This window comes from Magnolia sinica, chromosome 12 (assembly GCF_029962835.1).
Source record: "Magnolia sinica isolate HGM2019 chromosome 12, MsV1, whole genome shotgun sequence".
NCBI classification, from domain to species: Eukaryota; Viridiplantae; Streptophyta; class Magnoliopsida; order Magnoliales; family Magnoliaceae; genus Magnolia; species Magnolia sinica.
The window spans coordinates 21154159-21171524 of record NC_080584.1 but is presented as its reverse complement, the minus strand read 5'-3'; the positions used below and the strand labels follow the sequence as shown (position 1 = coordinate 21171524).

Here is a 17366-nt window from a genome sequence, read left to right as displayed (position 1 = left end):
AATTCCGCCTCTCAAGCTGGCGGAGAACCGTCCATCAACTGAAAGTAGGACAGCTCGTCCTGCTCCTCGAAGCTCACCTCACCTGGCTCCTCAAGCCTTGAGTCACCTGCATCTATGAACGGGTCTGGTTGGTGTTTTAAAACACCGTCCGAGAGTGAGAGTGAGTGATTAACTCAGTGGGTGCTATTAATCTCAAGTTATCACAGGCATCAATTATAATATGATCTTATTGAAAAGCAGACAATCACATACGTCTAAGTAATCTTATTAATGCGCATGTATGCAGCATGACATGATGCATGCCCTCACCACAACGCTCCCTCCTGCGACACCATCCAACGATCGCCAATGCCAACACTCCCTCAGTGCGACCTCGACTGCCGAGTCGACACCCTAACTAGTGCGATGCAATGATCGTGTTAGCCGTGTGATTAGTTAGGTCCATTCATCCAGCAGATTTGGAAATCTGGTACACCCCACGTATCAATGTCCTAAACGGGTTGCGAGGCCAAGACCTCCCAATGCGTGAGGCCGAGACCCCGCGGTCCGTGATCCCGTCGGGTTCCTCATCCCCGACTTCAAGCACATGAGAAGTGTCATGAGAAAGGGATCGCTCGCGGTCACTACAGGGAGGTGCGGTACCTCAGCATAGGCCGACAGCTCTGACACAGTGTCCCATTTCACCATGCTCGGCTCACGAGGCTGTGGACCAAATTTAAAGTGGGTTATTGATGAGCTACAACGGTTGTAGGGTGTTCTAGGTTCCATATAAGTGTGAACAAGTAGGGTTAACAATCAAGGTTGGTCAGACAGTAGGCTAGACCACCCGAGTCGGGCGAGTATGAGGCGAGTGACATCGGGCACAAAGGACCCATGTAGTCGAACTACAGCCACCCGCACACACCCGCCCAAATGCATGGGTCTAGCCATAGCATAGTCCAACCGATGGGACTACCGTCACTTCTCAAATTCCTGACCAACCCAAGGAGGGTGAGGGGACCCATAACATGTCAACTAACCAACTTATCAACAAGCATAATAATATCATATTCACAGACATCTCAACCATACAAGAATGGATATTCCTACAAGTAAGCGAACATTATCAAGAACAAAGTGCATGTGATAGTGTGGGTTTGTGAGGAAGCTAAGCACTTCCTCAATCTTGAGAAATCATATGTACAAAAGTGATAAATCATGCATCCGATGAAGCAACATCACATGGAAAAATTAAACAAGGCATGAACATGTAATTATCCATACACAAAATCATGTGAGAGACAAGAACAATCATCATAAGAGTCAAACCTACAATTATATACTTTTGCAACAAACATACAATTCCTAGGGTTCCTCTAGTTCTCCTAATATGGCATCCAAGTAATGAAAATCATTAATCTCATACTAAAATTGGTGCTAGGCCACCTAAGATCAATAGTCCGCACCTTCGAATTCGTTGGAGGCTTGGGAACGACCTAGGAGCGAAGATTTTTGGGGTTGAATGGTCGGAATCCCTAAAGCAAGCATTTGTATGTTAGAATCCATGCTAATCTCTCCTCAATATATGGATTTCAAGAAAAAGGGGTGAGGAATTTTACCTAGACGATCAACGGAGCGAATGTGTGGTTGTGGTGGAGGGTTTTCTTGGAGAAGAGGTGGAGAGTTGCAAGGTTGAGCTCCCTTGGGCCCCACCATCAACAACACCCTCCTTCACTCTCTTCTTCCTCTCTCTCTTCTCCTTTTTCTCTCTTCTCTCTTTCCTTCTCTAGGGCAAAATCGTATGGGGAGAGAGGGTGCCCAAATGAGGCCCTTTTATAATGCCAGATTTGGTGAAAATGGCCCCAAGTGTTGGATTTTTACTATACTAGACCTATGGGAGGGTCTTTTCAAGATCTAGGGCCCACTATAGGGTATACATATTGATATACACCGTAGGATAGTTAGCCCTAATGATGATCTACGTATAAACATGATCGGTCCGCCATTTAGATGCGCCGATCGATAGATACAATTAGAAGTCTGTTCAACGATCACCGATGGTCGATCGGGGCCACGACTATACAGATATGAGTAGGAAAATATCTTTACTCCACGTGTGAAGTTTGGTCACAAACCGACGGTCCAAAATCCTCAACTTTGCATAAGAGTGGATGACTCAATTCACTTAAGTTTCAGGTCCTTTCTTTAGGGTATTTGCGTTTCTCATGCACTCGTCCTTCGACTCAAGTTGAGCGGTTCTGGACACTACCCAGGTTCGACTCCCACGATGGATGTCGAGCCTAGTAAGACGAACATTACTCTATAATTTTGGAACTAATGGCCCACCAACGAGCGGTCTAGAGCTTGTTTCGAAAATCGGGGTGTTTTTAGAATGAATTAGGTATTGAGATTTCTCGTGGGCAATGATCAGGGTTTGGATTAACTATATTTATAGGGTAGCCTATTTATAACTAGTGGAAGTAGATATTTGGTCATGATCACTCTAAACCGCCGGTTTTAGACTAAAAGAGTAATGGGGTTGATTTGGTCTATTATTCAAAATTCAGGCCTTATTTGACTCTGCCCCGGTTAGATCTTTAATTTAGTCATGCTTGCCTTGATTAGTTAGCGAAGGGTCGGTTAGGTTTGGGCCCTCTGGCCTTTAGTGTCAATGAATTCCCACAATGGCCCTATAGGATTCCTCATTAGCTTTGGGGCGGACCCAACACCCCCTTGGCCATAAAATTTGGTGTGTAGGTGCCTTATGGCCCAATAAGGGGTCATATAAAATTTTGGTACAAACAGATGAACGGTTATAGGGTTTGAGTAAACGGTTCCGATCTTCAAATGGCCTTATAAGGTCCATTTTGGTGATTGGAGTGGTTCTAGTGGCCCTCTGGTTATGAAATTCATAGGATAGTTACTCCATGGCCTGATGAAGGGACACGCAAAATTTGGGGATGATCGGATCTAGAGTTTGGTCGCAGGGCTCGATTTGCGATCAACGGTCACCGTTTCATGATTGGGTCCCAGAGTTTATGGACGGGTATAGGAAAATTCATTAGACCTCCCTTGAAAATGTAGAAGAGATCCGACGACTGGATAACCTTGTATCTCAGCTTCATTTGCAAGTGCCAAATTCCGGTCCTGCATAAGTGGGGTGCATTTAGTCAGTGCCAGATGCCACTTCTGAGTTTCCACTGGGTCCGTGGTCCGCGATGGTCTACAAAACCAGTGAGCTCTATGGTTTCCTAAATTTTTAAATTTTTCTGACCTTCCCGCATCGCAGTACAGCCCGCACGGGCTGTCGCTAGGTGTAAACGGCCATCTATCTTGGAGGCCTGCACCAGGTTCTATCAGGACCCGTCTGGCCTAATCAATTGGGCAAATCTTGGTCTAATTTATTTGTGATACCTCACTACGAGTAGCTTAAACAAACGGTCTTGTGACAAATACTACGTAGACGCCCTAGGACACTGTTCTAGTTGGGCGGGACGTTACACTACACCTGATGTTCAAGTGATCGGTGGAATCATTGGCTTCCTACGACTGATTAATCGGATTGGTGCGGTTCTTTACTGGTACCACCCCTGTATACACTAACATTGAGTGCTAATGGTTAATAAGTAATATTATAAGTTAATTAATTTTTTTAAAAAAAATTAAAGGAATTTTGAAAATCCAAAATAGTGAAAATCCAGGATGTTACAATATGTATCTTGACATAACTTTGATATATATATATATATATATATATATATATATATATATATATATATATATGTTCTTTACTCCTTGATGCTCTACCTCTACTTATGTCTTCAGTCTTCAGCTTCATTCAACTAACTACTTGACACAAGGACTCATATGATTAAGAAATAAGGTACATAAAAAAAAAACATTTCAAAATTAACTCAAAATGTTAATGCAGTTGTGGGCCATAAACAACTCCATTTTTTAAATGATCATATTATGGGTTCACGGCTGTCCAATTAAAGTGAACAGATCAGATCAGCAGAGGAGTGGCCACAATCATTGATTTAGTGGAGCTCACACCCTATTCTCAAAAGGTCCTCTAAATTTCCACGAAAAACTACCACATTACAAGTGGATAGTTGATAGAGGAATATTTTGTTATAGAAAAGCCAAAAAGTACTTATGGGCTTTTATTGTAGCATAATTGAGAATTATTTTAATTAATATTAGGTAATCCACTTTTAAGTTATGACAGACCATATGGTCGTTCCTTGCGCAATCTAGACTACAGGTTCGTTGCATCAAGCCTGGATGTACCATGTGCCAAAAGCATCCTCGATAAAAGATCCTAGCTCCAACTTTCTTCAACTCTTCAGTTGAAAGTAGGCTGATCCTGTATTCCTCTTCTTAAATGGCATTGCTCAAGCTAGAAATCTAAAGAGAAGAAATAGATTAATGGTCTGGATTACCGAACAATGAGCCCCCATAAAAACTGAAGACCTTCCAACACCTAGGATCAATGATCTTAGGGTTCCCTCAGAGAGTAAAAAATACATGGCACTTCCTCTCATAACACAGTAGTTTCCAACCGCCTCTACCGGTGATAGGTACGTGGAATTTAGATCATACATCTCATGATCCAAGGATTGAACTTGACTTGGTTAATGCCAATGCTGAAAAAGTTCATTGGCTCCCACAGTGATGTAAGTATTAATTTTATCCACTCCGTCCATTTATTTTGTGAAATCATTTTAGTACATCAGTCTAAAAATGAGCCAAATCCAAATACTAGGTGGACCATATTATAAAAAACGGTAGTGATTGAATGCATACCATTAAAAAATTTTAGGAGACAAAAGTTTTGAATCAAGTTGATACTTGTGTTTTCCCTTCATCTATGCTTGTGCAACCTAATCAATAGATTGGATTGCAAATAAATATCATAGTGGGGTCAAATTTATTATTATTATTTTTAGTGTTAGGCATTCAATCACCACTATTTATGTGGAATGGCCCACCAAAATTTGGATGTGCCTCAATTTTTAGCTCATGCCCTAAAATGTCTAGCAAAGTGAATGGGGAGAATGGATAAAATAGATACATCATGACAAGCCCATAGGTCTTTTCCAGCACCTACTAGTAACAAGGTGGTTACTGACAGTGTCACCACTACTCACCTCAGCACTGGTCATCCAGAAAAGGTCTATGGCCAACATAATGTATGTGTTTTATTCAATATGTTCATCTATTTTCTAGCTAATATTAAGGCATGAGCCCCAAAAATGAGGTAGATTTAAATCTTGAGTGGCCTGCACCATAGACTGGCGATTGAACACCCACTAGAGCTAGGCACTGGATGACTCAACTCGACTAACTTGACTCGTCTGACTCGTTTGGACCTAACTTGATTCGAATCGAATGAGTGAGTTGGTCCGAATCGAGTAGGCTTCGCCCAATCCGAACTCAAACCAAGTCGAGTCTGAGTTATCGAGTAACTCAACCTGAAACTCGATCTATTAAACTTGACTTGACTTGGATTCGAGTATATATATATAACCCTAGTTTTTAAGTATCTCTAAACCTACCTACCACACCCGACCCCGATCCGAACCCAAACTCTCTCTCTCCTCTCCACTCCCTCCCTCCCTCCCTCCCTCCCTCGATCCGACTCAATGCCAACTCAACTCGACTCGGTACTTTTGACCGGTTCGGACTCGGTCCAGATTTAGTCTAGGGCATATCGGACTTAGATCGGGTTAGGCACGCTGGACTCGATATTGAGTCTGGTCGAGTTCGGGTCAAGCATATTTCAAAACCAGATCAAGTCAGGTCAGCTCTAACTTTGTTTGAATAGACTCGATGCCTAGCTCTAACGCCCACCATTACAAATTCTTGCGAGTCATGAAAATTTTGGATCAACTTGATGTTTGTATTTTCCATTTATTCAGGTCGTGTAACCTAACCAATAAGTTGGATGGAAAATAAACATTACAATGGGTTGTAGGTAGGGTTTTTTTTTTTTTTTTTGTGATGTGGCTCACTTGGGATTTGGATCTAGTTCATTTTTTGGATCATGCGCTAGAATGAATTGGAAGAATGGATGGACAGAGTGGATAAAACATATACATCATTATGGGACTATAGATCTTTTCTAGCAGCATCGACTAGTGTTGTGGTGTGAACCTAAACCAGACTCATCACACGAAGCAATGTACAATCACCCATAAAACCTACCTATACAAGGTTGGCAGTGTGGATTTGCGGCCTACCTATGCAAGGTTGGCAGTGTGGATTTGAGTGCCTTTGAAATCCAAAGGTCATTTTGCAATATGGATTCAGAGCTATCTAAAATAATCGCTCTGATGGTGTGATTAGGCATCAAATGCCTTTTTTTAATTATTCATTTTTAAAGGTAAGAGAGTTACATGTCTAACAATAATGTCACTCTGTTACTAATCCATTGTATGCATGGCATGTGGTTAATACCCTAAAACAATCAAATTGTTGGCTTCATCACTATTATTTTTTTCTTACACACACCCCCACACACTCACGTCGTAGTGGGATTTCACCACCCATGGGTACTCGAACCCTTGGCCAGGTGTTGAAACTCCTTAGAGTCTACCACTGGAGCAAGAGTAAGGACCCAAATATTAATCATGTAAATTGATGGTTAAAAAACATTGGTGAACCTTACGTTTGTGATCATATGCTTGTGGCCCCGCCTAAGGCTCAAAATTTCATCGTTTTTTATTTTTTGGCTGAAGTATATATTTCAACAAGCTTATTGCAACCATTCTGCCACACATACACATACACACAAATATAGATTTAGGAATAAAATTCAAATTCCTATAAATATATTATAAAATTTAAATGAATTTATATTTTTTAATTTCAACATATATATAACTGGTAATTGAAAATCATTTTAATTTGTGATTTAGATTATAATAAATTATATATATAAACTCTCAAATGGGCATTTACTTTTTGTGGCGCATACAATATTTGGAATGACTTGATTTAGACAAAACAACACTACCAACTCTACCTGAAATTTGAATTTACTTCATTTCATTTTTGGGATCATGACCTAAAATGAGCTAGTAGGATAGATGAATAGAATAAATATACAACACATGCATTAAAAGTAGGCTTCAACATGGCTAGACTGAGCTCCATGTTGCCCTAACCTGACCGAATCGACTCTCCATCCTAATATTCCCAGTAAATCCATTGTCCTAGCATCCCACTTAAGTCATCCCACATATGGATTGCTCGTTGACCCAAATACAATAGGAGAAGTGACTAGGTTTGATTGGGTCATGTGTTGTTAGATATGTACACGAGTTGAACTGAGTCAAGCTTGGCATAACTTGACTTGGCTCGACCACTAGCTGACCCCAACTCGAACTCAGCTCGGCTCAATCCTTGAGCCTAACTGGCCAGCTCAGCTCGATTCGGTCAACAGCTCAGGCCTATTCGAGCCAAGTTGGAGCTTAGATCGAGCCTCTGCGGCATTTTCTTAAACACATGGAGTGCACCTTCAATTTCTCATGGAAGGTAAAACAGCAGCATCGATTTACAGGTATTTCATCAAACACTTAGTAGGTAACATAAAAATTAAGATATAAGGGTATTTGTTTCATATCCATACCTTCCTCGCCACCAGCCAACACTTCATTGAGTCATTTCATCAAACATTTGTTGAACAACATCAATATCAAAATAACTGAGTCACCGAACTAATTCAATCCGAGTTCGATTTGAGTTGGGGTTTGATCTGAGTCAAGTCAAGTTCGAACTTGGCTCGAAATTTTTTTGAGCTTAAAAACTCAACTCGAACTTAGTTTCAAACTGAGTTGAATCGAGCTTTTTTGAGCCGAGTCAAGCGAGCAAACCAAGCTAACTTGGTTTATGTACAACTCTATATGTTGCTTCGAGATATGCACCTCTAACCTTCTCTAGTCCTACTTACGTCAACCATCCCAATCATGGTGCACCCAAATATCCAAGCCATTTCAAGTGCAAGACAAAGATAATGACATTATCATTAGCATTCATACTTCATCAATCACGTCATTACTTTCCCTCTCAATCCCCCTACTTCTCAAAGTTTCCATCGAATGTATGCTTTGTGACTTGCCAAAACTCTAGATCTGTCACATCAGAAACTCATGGTAGAGTCCTCTTGCATAACATTTTAATGTCATCACATCTTCTCTAAACATCATTTCCCCTCTAGACATTCTCTGGACATATGCTCTATGGCTTGCCAGAATTCTGGACCCTGCCACATCAGAAATTCAAGTCTGTTTAGTCTATTTTAATGCTTTACACCATATCATTTTATCCCCTAAGATCAGCTTATCACACGAATTAGAGACTGTACACCTATATAGGCAAAGATGGTGCCTAACACCTTCACTCTCTATAATCAAGGTCCCTATTTCAGAATCCTAGGTCGCAGATCAAGAGTCAACTAAAAGCATCTCCAAGTTCTCTAGATTTTACAGATTCTGCAGGTTCTAACTGACTGCGGGATTTCGAGCTAATTGGCTAGTAACGACTCCAAGTCTAGTACATCACCAATCCAAATCAGCCCATAGAGCCTCAAAACAAATATAAATCAGTGTGGACACCTGTTTCCAGTGTTCACACCCTATAATTGGAAAAGTTCTAACATTACACATGAACACTTGTTCGTCATCTACTGCTGCTTTGTCAGAGGTAAACTGTAATGACTCGTAATTTAGATTCAGGGAATAATTTGTCAATACGGCTTACTTAAGGCCCATATATCCCTTAAACTTTAAGACGAGCAATATTAAAATCCCACAAAATGAATGAACAGAGCAAAATTCTCGTAAAATTCCTTATGGGCCCACACTTTGGTGTGTGTACATAAGGGATGTATACACCCCCGCGCACTAGCCAGCCAAACATGGTTAAACCGTGTTTGACCCGTGCCTTCCCACAAGAAAGGAGGACTCCTTCCTGGATTCCCACGTGAAGACGTAATTTGAATGGACAACATCCGTCTGATGGTCATTGTGGCCTTCCACCACAATCAGGATGGAAGATCTAAATTGTCCATCTTGTTTTGGTGGAGAATCTAACCTAACCCTAGATCTTTCACTCCCCACCCGATCAACTATACCTCTGTAGCGAAATCCAACTGCAAAGACAATAAGAAACCAACGCTGCCCAAATTATTCCACATAGTAAACCTACATCAGACTTCTTAGGACTGATTTGAACTGTCCAAACGGAGGAGGAGGGACTTCTGAGCCCCTCCACGTCACCAAAAAGGAAGAAGCAACCCAAAAAGATCAACGTTCGTCAATCTCTCGCACGAAGAAGTCATACCTCGCGAAAGCATGTTCGCGGTAGCCGGTCAGACGATCAGACCTCTAATCTGGAGGGCCAATCATCACCTATGGAGCAGTCTGAACTGACTACGATACCACCTCAACGATTGCACTGCTATAATGAGACCCACCATGAAAACGGAACCACCTCTCTCATTCGAAAAGCAAAGATCTAGACTATTAAAAATGACCCGTTCCGAAATCTAGAACATGAACCGACCAAATGTATGATGATTTGAGAAAGAAGGAAGAAAGAAATCCAAACCCATGCACTAGTTTCCTTGGCTACATGAGCGGAGATGTGCGTAAAGGGAATACTTCGGTTTTTCTTACTGCGCAAGCAGACCTGCATAAGATGAGTCACGGAAGTGCCTTTCACGGTTATAAATACCTCCTATCCGACGGTGGGGAAAGGAGAAAGAAAGAGAAAAACAAGAAGGAGAAAAAGAGAGGAAGAAAATGAGCGAAGAAAAGAGAAAAAGAAAAAGAAGGGAAGAGAAGCTGTAGTTGGAAAGGAGGATGGCTACCCACGCCAAACAACCCGCTGATGGCGAGTTGAAATACAGGTATGCCACGACCAAACCCTTCCTCTTGAACTTCTCTTCTCCTTTCCCTTCCAATGCCTTGATCTAGAAACTGATCCAAGAAAACTAGTAGTTTGAATCAAACCTAACCGTTCAACTTCTTAATGATTTATTCAAGGTCTAACCCTTCGATGCAATCACATTCAAGGAAGAGACAAAACACTTAAGGTGAGGAATTCCTTTGAGCTTATAATAATTTGAGTTAGCACGATTAACTCTGTTCCCTCACATGCTTTGAATTCCCCCTACCAGTATTTAATTTACCACCACCAAATCTTTACCCGTTGGAAATGATGGCTATAATATAAGATTAATTTCATGTGACGTTCCTAAATTTATGTGAGGGTTTTATCCTTTAAGCTTACTTAATATAGAGATTATATTATCTTAACATTTACATGCTTTCATGACACTGTGAACTTCCTTGTATTTGTTTAATTTATCAACACTAATTATTTTTCCTTTGGGAATATTGGTTAAGGTGTGATGTTACTCATTCATGGTCTTTTAGAATTTATATGAGGATTTTTCATTTAAGTTGGCATTAATTTTTAAGTTAATGTAAATTATCTTACCTTTTACGTGCTTTCATGATTTCCTTCCTGTAATTAATTAATTATCATCACCAATTGTCTACACTTTTAGGGAAATGAGATATGAAAATAATTACAAGTGATCTTTATAAATTTATGTGAGGCGATGGATACAAGCCTTGCCCTTACCTTTACCAATTTTGTTGAGTTAGCCGTGGCTACTCACCTCTTTGTTAAGTTGGCCTTTGCCACTCTTCTCCTTATTGAGTTGGTCATTACCACTCTTCTCTGATTTGGCCATTGCCACTCCCCTTTTGTTAAGTTAGTCATTGCTACTCTCCTCTTTGTTAAGTTGGTCATTAGCACTTTTCAAATTTTTGAGTTGACCATTGTCATCATTCTATTTATTTTGTTAGCTTTGTGCTATTTACCTTTAAGGCTTGGGCATGTGTCGTGATATTAAAAAATCCTCATAATTCAATTTGTCTCTTATAAGTGTAAGTGATGTGTTAAGAGGTATTACAACTAGTGATTCAATTATTATATCATGTACGTAATGCGCTCTGGGTAGAGACTCTCTTAGTCGACAAACAGTCGCTCCATGAATAAATTATGTCATGTAATTCATCCGACTCATGTATTGTGCTGCCTCGAGGTATTCATGTAAATCCACGGTAGCGTTGGCCATACTGGCGAATATCCATAGTTATAGGATGTGGGTTGAGTCGGGTTTTCCATGAATCGCATTCTATATTGTGATGATTACTATGTATGATGAGCTGCATATACTTTGCTAGGTATGCATCTTATGCAGGTTGTTTGCGAATACTGATATCCCTTATAATAGTGGAGTATGAGGTATATCAGAACATTTACATTACTTTTATATCTCTCTTGAATTATTGTTAATCTTAAAGGATAACCATTACTATGAGTAGGGCGTTGACCCTCTTCAACTGTACAAATGATGCAGGTAACGTACAAGTTGAGGATCCAGAAGGCCAGCCTCCGATGAAAGACTTTACTGAATATAATAGGAATATTAGTTTATGATTTGTTTTCTTTATACTTTCGCTATGCAACTTGGATACTGGAATAAGCTCACATTATGAGAGTATTTAACAAAAAATTTAATTATGGAATGAGAGATACAGTTAATTTTATTCTTGTGAATGATTACCATTACGAATGTAACTAGATGTGATCTAGATAAGAGAAATCTCAAGGCTAGCCCCCGAGACATCCACTTCTTATATCATTAACAGCCGATTTCCTCAGGCATGAGTATAAACTCTTGCCATGAAAATTCAGAATGTTAAATAAACATATTACGATCTTTGCACACGTGCCGAGTTGCACCAGTGTATAACACTCACTCCAACTTTTTTATAAGAAAGACTTCTGACACCACAACTACTACCATGTTAGGCTCATTGCTTGCTAATGTAAGATTAGCCTGAGACTTATCTTTGTTTTCTTTAGCCTGTAGGTTTTAATGTGATGCCCAGGCTTTCCACAGTTATAATAGTTTTCTTTTTTCTCAAATTTATTAATTGTTTTTGTTCTTCTTTTTTGGCATGTATTCATTAGCATAATTTTCAGGCTTACCACTGTTATTACATTTACTTTTTTTTCTTCTTTTTATTATTTTTCTGACTTGATTCTACAAGATTCACCTTTAAATATACTTTATTTGAATTTTCTTTTTCGTCCACGTTTTTGTTAGTATCTTCTATTCGTATGTGTACGATTGCAGTTTCTAATGAGACATCTTTCCTTTTATGTTTCATTTTATTCTTATATTCTTTCTAGGAGAACAATAGTTTTTCCATTAGCACTCCTGACAAAAACACTTCATCCAACTTAATTCCTTCTAACGATAGTTCATAAACTAAAATTTGAAAATCGTAAATCTGATTTATGATAGGTTTATCTTATATCACTTCATAGTGAAAGAAATTAGCGATTGCATGTTTCTTAACGCCTATATCTTCTAAAATGTACTTCTTTTCTAAGACAGTATATATTTCCTTAACAAACTCATAAAAGCATGCACATCATATAATTCGCTGGATAAAAAGTTTAGAATATAATTTTTATATTTTTTTTTTCTACAACTTCTATTTGATTTACTGGATTTATAGTAAATGATTCAGATAATATGTATAAAACTTTAAGGGTGGTCAATATGAACATAAGTTTATATTTCCACCGTTTAAAGTATTGCCCAACGAACGGTTCAATTTTGACTAACTCGGTGGAAGCATTAACTGTTATGGTAACAATAGTCTATTTAATTCAGCAAATTCGATTTCAAGATTATTGAAATATTTGGTTGAATCAAATGGATTATTTAAAATCAAAAATAAAAAATTAATAAAAATAAAAATTGAGATAGAAGACTTATAAACTTGAGTCGAGGTGTGACGTAAGTCACTCGTCTTGAAATCAAATTTGCCCCCCTTGGACAGCATCCTAAGTGCATTAGGTTTCTAGAGCAATCAATCTCTAGGATAACAACGACTATAACCCGGTCCCAGTGATGCACTCACTGCACGTGGGCTCAAACCACTTGCAGTTTAACCCGAAAGTGCTAAGCTAACTGAGCGACGATCTCAATAACCAAAACTCGTAAAACATAAAATGAACAGAGTGAATAAATATTTTTCATGATTTTTTGAAATAGAATGAAAGTCCTTATATAGACTTTAAAGTGGTGCATTAAGCAGACTTTTGAAAGGGTTTGGTCAGTTGGATTTAAACCCAATAAGTATGACCAACCGACTGGCAATATCTCTCTATTTCAAAATGAAAAGGCGTAAGTGCGAATATACTCTTACCCAAATAAAGTCTCGCGCGCGAGTACCCACACACACCTACACCCACGGCCACGGCTCGATGCACATGTGCACGTGATCAATGGCATAGATTAGAATAATTATTATATCCTCCAATGAACCAAATTCACATGCCCGCATAATGGGCCTAAACCCCAGGGTAAAAAGCCTATTTATATACCACAAAACTTTTTGGGCCAAATCTGACTTGGTACTAAACCACTAGCTTATTTGCTAGGTAATTAAATATAGAATTTTGCAAGTCAATAGGAGCTGATGGAAAGCAACACCAAGGATTGATCCACTTGGCGAAGATGAATGGTGAAAGGCTTGGATTTCTTGCTTGATAAAAGAAACCCGTCCAGCAGGTTAGCCCTAGAATGAGGATCACATAGCCGTTGGGCTGGTCGAGGATATCCGTTGAGCAGAGAGTAGCCTACCAGTGGCAGGAGAATATCGGCTACTGCATGATTATACTTCTGCATGAATGGGCAAGATCTTACATGAAAAAACCTGAAGACGGGATGGTATTCTTTTAAATCTTACATGAAAAAAAAACCCTGAAAATGGGATAGTATTCTTTTAAATCTTACATGAAAAAAACCTGAAAGTGGGATAGAATTATTTTAATAATCGTCATATGTACATGATTACAACTCAAAGCCCAAAAGCTGATGAAATGTAATTCCATGGAGAGGCTGGTGAAGAAATGGCCTCTTCGCAGATAGCTGTTGAGACACATACTCCATGGATGGTCGAGACTGCGGATTGGGACGTAAGCATGCGAGTGCTAGCACCACTGCCAAAATGACTTCATCTGCAACTTCAACTGTGGGAGATGAGAGCCGTTGATCTAACACATTGATTATTAGTATGTTCTGGCCACTTGATGATGATAGGGAGGAGATGAGTTCTCCAGGATGACTTCCCATTATCACTTCCAGTACTACCACTCCAAAGCTATAAACGTCGCACTTCTCAGTCACCTGCATTGTGTAAGCAAGCTCTGCATAGAAGAAATAAAATCATGTAACCGATTTAGCAGGCATCGGCAAATAAGGCAATTTAATCGATTTACCAGAAAGAAAGAAAAAAGGGTTGAATGTATCATGAATTTACCTGGCGCAGCGTATCCGTAGGTGCCTGCAAACGCAGTCCAGTTAGATGAATTGGGATTTAAAAATCTCGCAGTTCCGAAATCAGAAACACAAGCTTCAAATCCCAAGTCCAACAAAACATTACTTGTTGATATGTCCCGATGAACTATCGGCGGAGTGCAATCATGATGCAGGTAAGATAAAGCATCAGCAATTCCTTTAAGAGCCTTCATCCTCCTAATCCAATCAAACTCCACAGCTCTTTCCTCATTACTCAGAACAATCCACAAGCTTCTCCTTTCCATGAATTCATAGACCAAGAACTTGTGCTGGACATGTGAACAGAATCCATAAAGCTTCACGATGTTGCGGTGCCGAATTTTCAGTAATGCTTGTATTTCATTCCTAAAACAAATTTCATTGACAGATTCTCCACCTTCCGAAGAGCAAAGTTTCTTTACCGCCACTATCTGACCAGTCGGTAATTCTGCTTTGTACACATTCCCAAATCCACCTACTCCGATGCAGTACTTGTCGTCGAAATCTTCAGTTGCTACAATGATATCTTCGTACACAATCCTCCCATCATAATTCCATATTGAAAACAGATCGTTGTTGATTATGCGCATTTCCTCTTCCTCTGTATTTCGAGCCATTCGATGGAAAATGGACACCACTTTGATAGAGACAAATATAAGAAGCAATGCTCCTAAAATAGGAACAATGACGAAGATTGCAACCATGTAGCCTTTTCTTCCACCACCATTGCGTGTCCAAGATGAATTGCAAGATGGCAAGCCTTCAATTTCGCCACATAAACCTTTATTTTCTAAGAAAGCCTCGACCAGAGACTCCTTGAAAACTTTACTTTCAGGAATAGGACCCTCCAACTGATTGTACGAAAAATCAATAGATGTCAAGCTGTTCATCGCTTCGAAAGAAGATGGAATTGAACCAGAGAGCCTGTTGCGGGAGAGATTCAAGTCTTCTAGCATTTGCAGATTTCCGAGCTGTGATGGTATCTCTCCAGTGAGCAAGTTTCTACTAAGATCTAGCATATCTTGTAAGAACACTAGATTCCCAATTTGAAATGGGATGCTCCCATTCAAATTATTTTTGCTCAGCTTCAAATGCCTCAGTTTAGAGCAATCCCCTAGTTGTTCCGGTATCGGCCCACTCAAGTTGTTTCCCGACAGGTCAAGAATCTCCAAACTGTATAGATTTCCAATTTCTAACGGAATCTCCCCAGAAAGTCTATTATCATTTAAGCTCATGTTCAAGAGAGAAGACAAACTGCCGAATTCTTCCGGAACCTCTCCTACCAGTTGGTTTGATGAAAGGCTAAGTACTCCGAGTTGAGACAACTGCCCATACTCGGGCGGTATCCTACCCGAAATCATATTTCCCGATAAATGCAGCCTCGTTAGATTTTGAAATTCTCCCCAATTTGATGGTAGTTCACCATAGAAGTTGTTGTCACTCAAATCAATGTATTCAATATTCGGATATATGCCCAAATCTTCAGATATATTTCCTGTGAGCTGGTTTCTGTAGAGCTCGAGTTTAGTTAAGCCTGTGCAGTTTTTCAAGCTTTTGGGGATGGGACCTGTGAAATTGTTCTTATAGGCGCTGAACCTTTTGAGCAATCCGCGTTGGCATAGTTGTGGCAAATGGCCAGAGAAGTTGTTGTCACTCAAGCTTAATGTATCCAATTTCATTAGATTTGAGAATTGTATTGAACCTGATAACTGATTCCCAAGTAAGCCTAATCTGGTCAGGTTACTCAAATTGGCAAAAGATGTAGGAATTGGACCAGTGAGTTTGTTCAACAGCAAGCCTAGGTCAACCAAATTCCATAGGTTTCCTAGCTCATGTGGGATTGAGCCAGAAATCTGATTGTCGAAGAGCAGCAAGATGGTGAGCTTGGTCAGGTTTCCTAATGCAGAAGGGATGGAACCTGTTATAGAGTTGATGGAGAGCCTTAACTCAGTCAGATTTCTGAGATTTCCTATTTGTGGAGGGATGGAGCCGGAAATCTTGTTACGGGAGAGGTTGATGATGGTAAGATCAGTTAGGTTTCCTATAATGGGAGGGATGGAACCAGAAATCTCATTGCGCGACAGGTTCAAAACAGTAAGCTTGATCAAGTTTCCTAATTGCGAAGGGATGGGACCGGAGAGTTTGTTCATGGACAGATTAAGGAAGGTGAGTTTAGGGAGAGTACCTATATCTGCTGGTATGGTTCCAAGGAGTGTGTTGTTATTGAGATCGAGACGGATGAGGTTTGGAAATGATTGGAAAGTCAAGTTATGGAGAGTACCTTGCAAACAGGCACTTGGGAGGATGATTTCGGTCACGCGTCCCACGTCGTCGCATAAGATTCCAGTCCAATTGCATGGGGTTTTGGTGGTGGAATTGGTGAATGACCATGAATTGAGAGAGGGTTGTGTTTGCGAGAGACTGTATTTCCATTTGAGAAGGGATTCTGCTTCTGATTCTTCTGATGTAGCTGCTGTTGTAGTTGCATCTGAGAAAAGCAGCACAAGCAATCCAATTGCTAAAAGAATGGAGAAGGTTTTCGCTTTGAGCATCTTTGGCTGATGATGGTATTGAGATTTTCCACAATGGGAGCTGGTTCATGTGTATATATACTAAAAAAACAGGGGCAATAAGGTGCTGTGGGGCCTGCATCAACTTTGCATCCCATCCACCCCATCCATTAGATGCACCCTTCGATTTTAGGCCATGGGACCAAAATCAGAAAGTTCAAAAAATCAGGTGGGCCACACCACAAGGAACCATTTGTAGCAGTTGCTGTACAAATAAAGCCTTCCCCTCTAATTGTGGGGGCCACCTTGTTGCACATATGCCATTTAATCCATTCATCAAATGCCCCCACTAGGACCTGCCAAAAATCAGGCCTCCAAAACGGGTTAGCCACACCGTGTGAATTTAGAAGTCTTAGGCTGATTTTAAGCCTGTTCCG

The 17366-nt window shown here is 40.0% G+C and overlaps 1 protein-coding gene and 1 long non-coding RNA gene across 2 annotated transcripts; one reads left to right on the top strand and one right to left on the bottom strand.

Annotated features, from left to right (window-relative positions):
* Nucleotides 1-9215: 9215 nt before the first annotated feature.
* LOC131220399 (uncharacterized) lies at nucleotides 9216-12363 on the top strand. Its single transcript, XR_009158554.1, has 3 exons — nucleotides 9216-9895; nucleotides 10032-10081; nucleotides 11420-12363. It is a non-coding gene; the product is annotated as an uncharacterized LOC131220399 (long non-coding RNA).
* A 1177-nt stretch (nucleotides 12364-13540) lies between these two features.
* Nucleotides 13541-17096, bottom strand: LOC131221092 (MDIS1-interacting receptor like kinase 2-like). Its single transcript, XM_058216204.1, has 2 exons — nucleotides 14403-17096; nucleotides 13541-14289 (listed from the first exon to the last, which is right to left on the bottom strand). The coding sequence occupies exons 1-2, from the start codon at nucleotides 16969-16971 to the stop codon at nucleotides 13934-13936; spliced, it is 2925 nt and encodes a 974-aa protein (XP_058072187.1). The 5' UTR covers nucleotides 16972-17096; the 3' UTR covers nucleotides 13541-13933.
* Nucleotides 17097-17366: the final 270 nt, after the last annotated feature.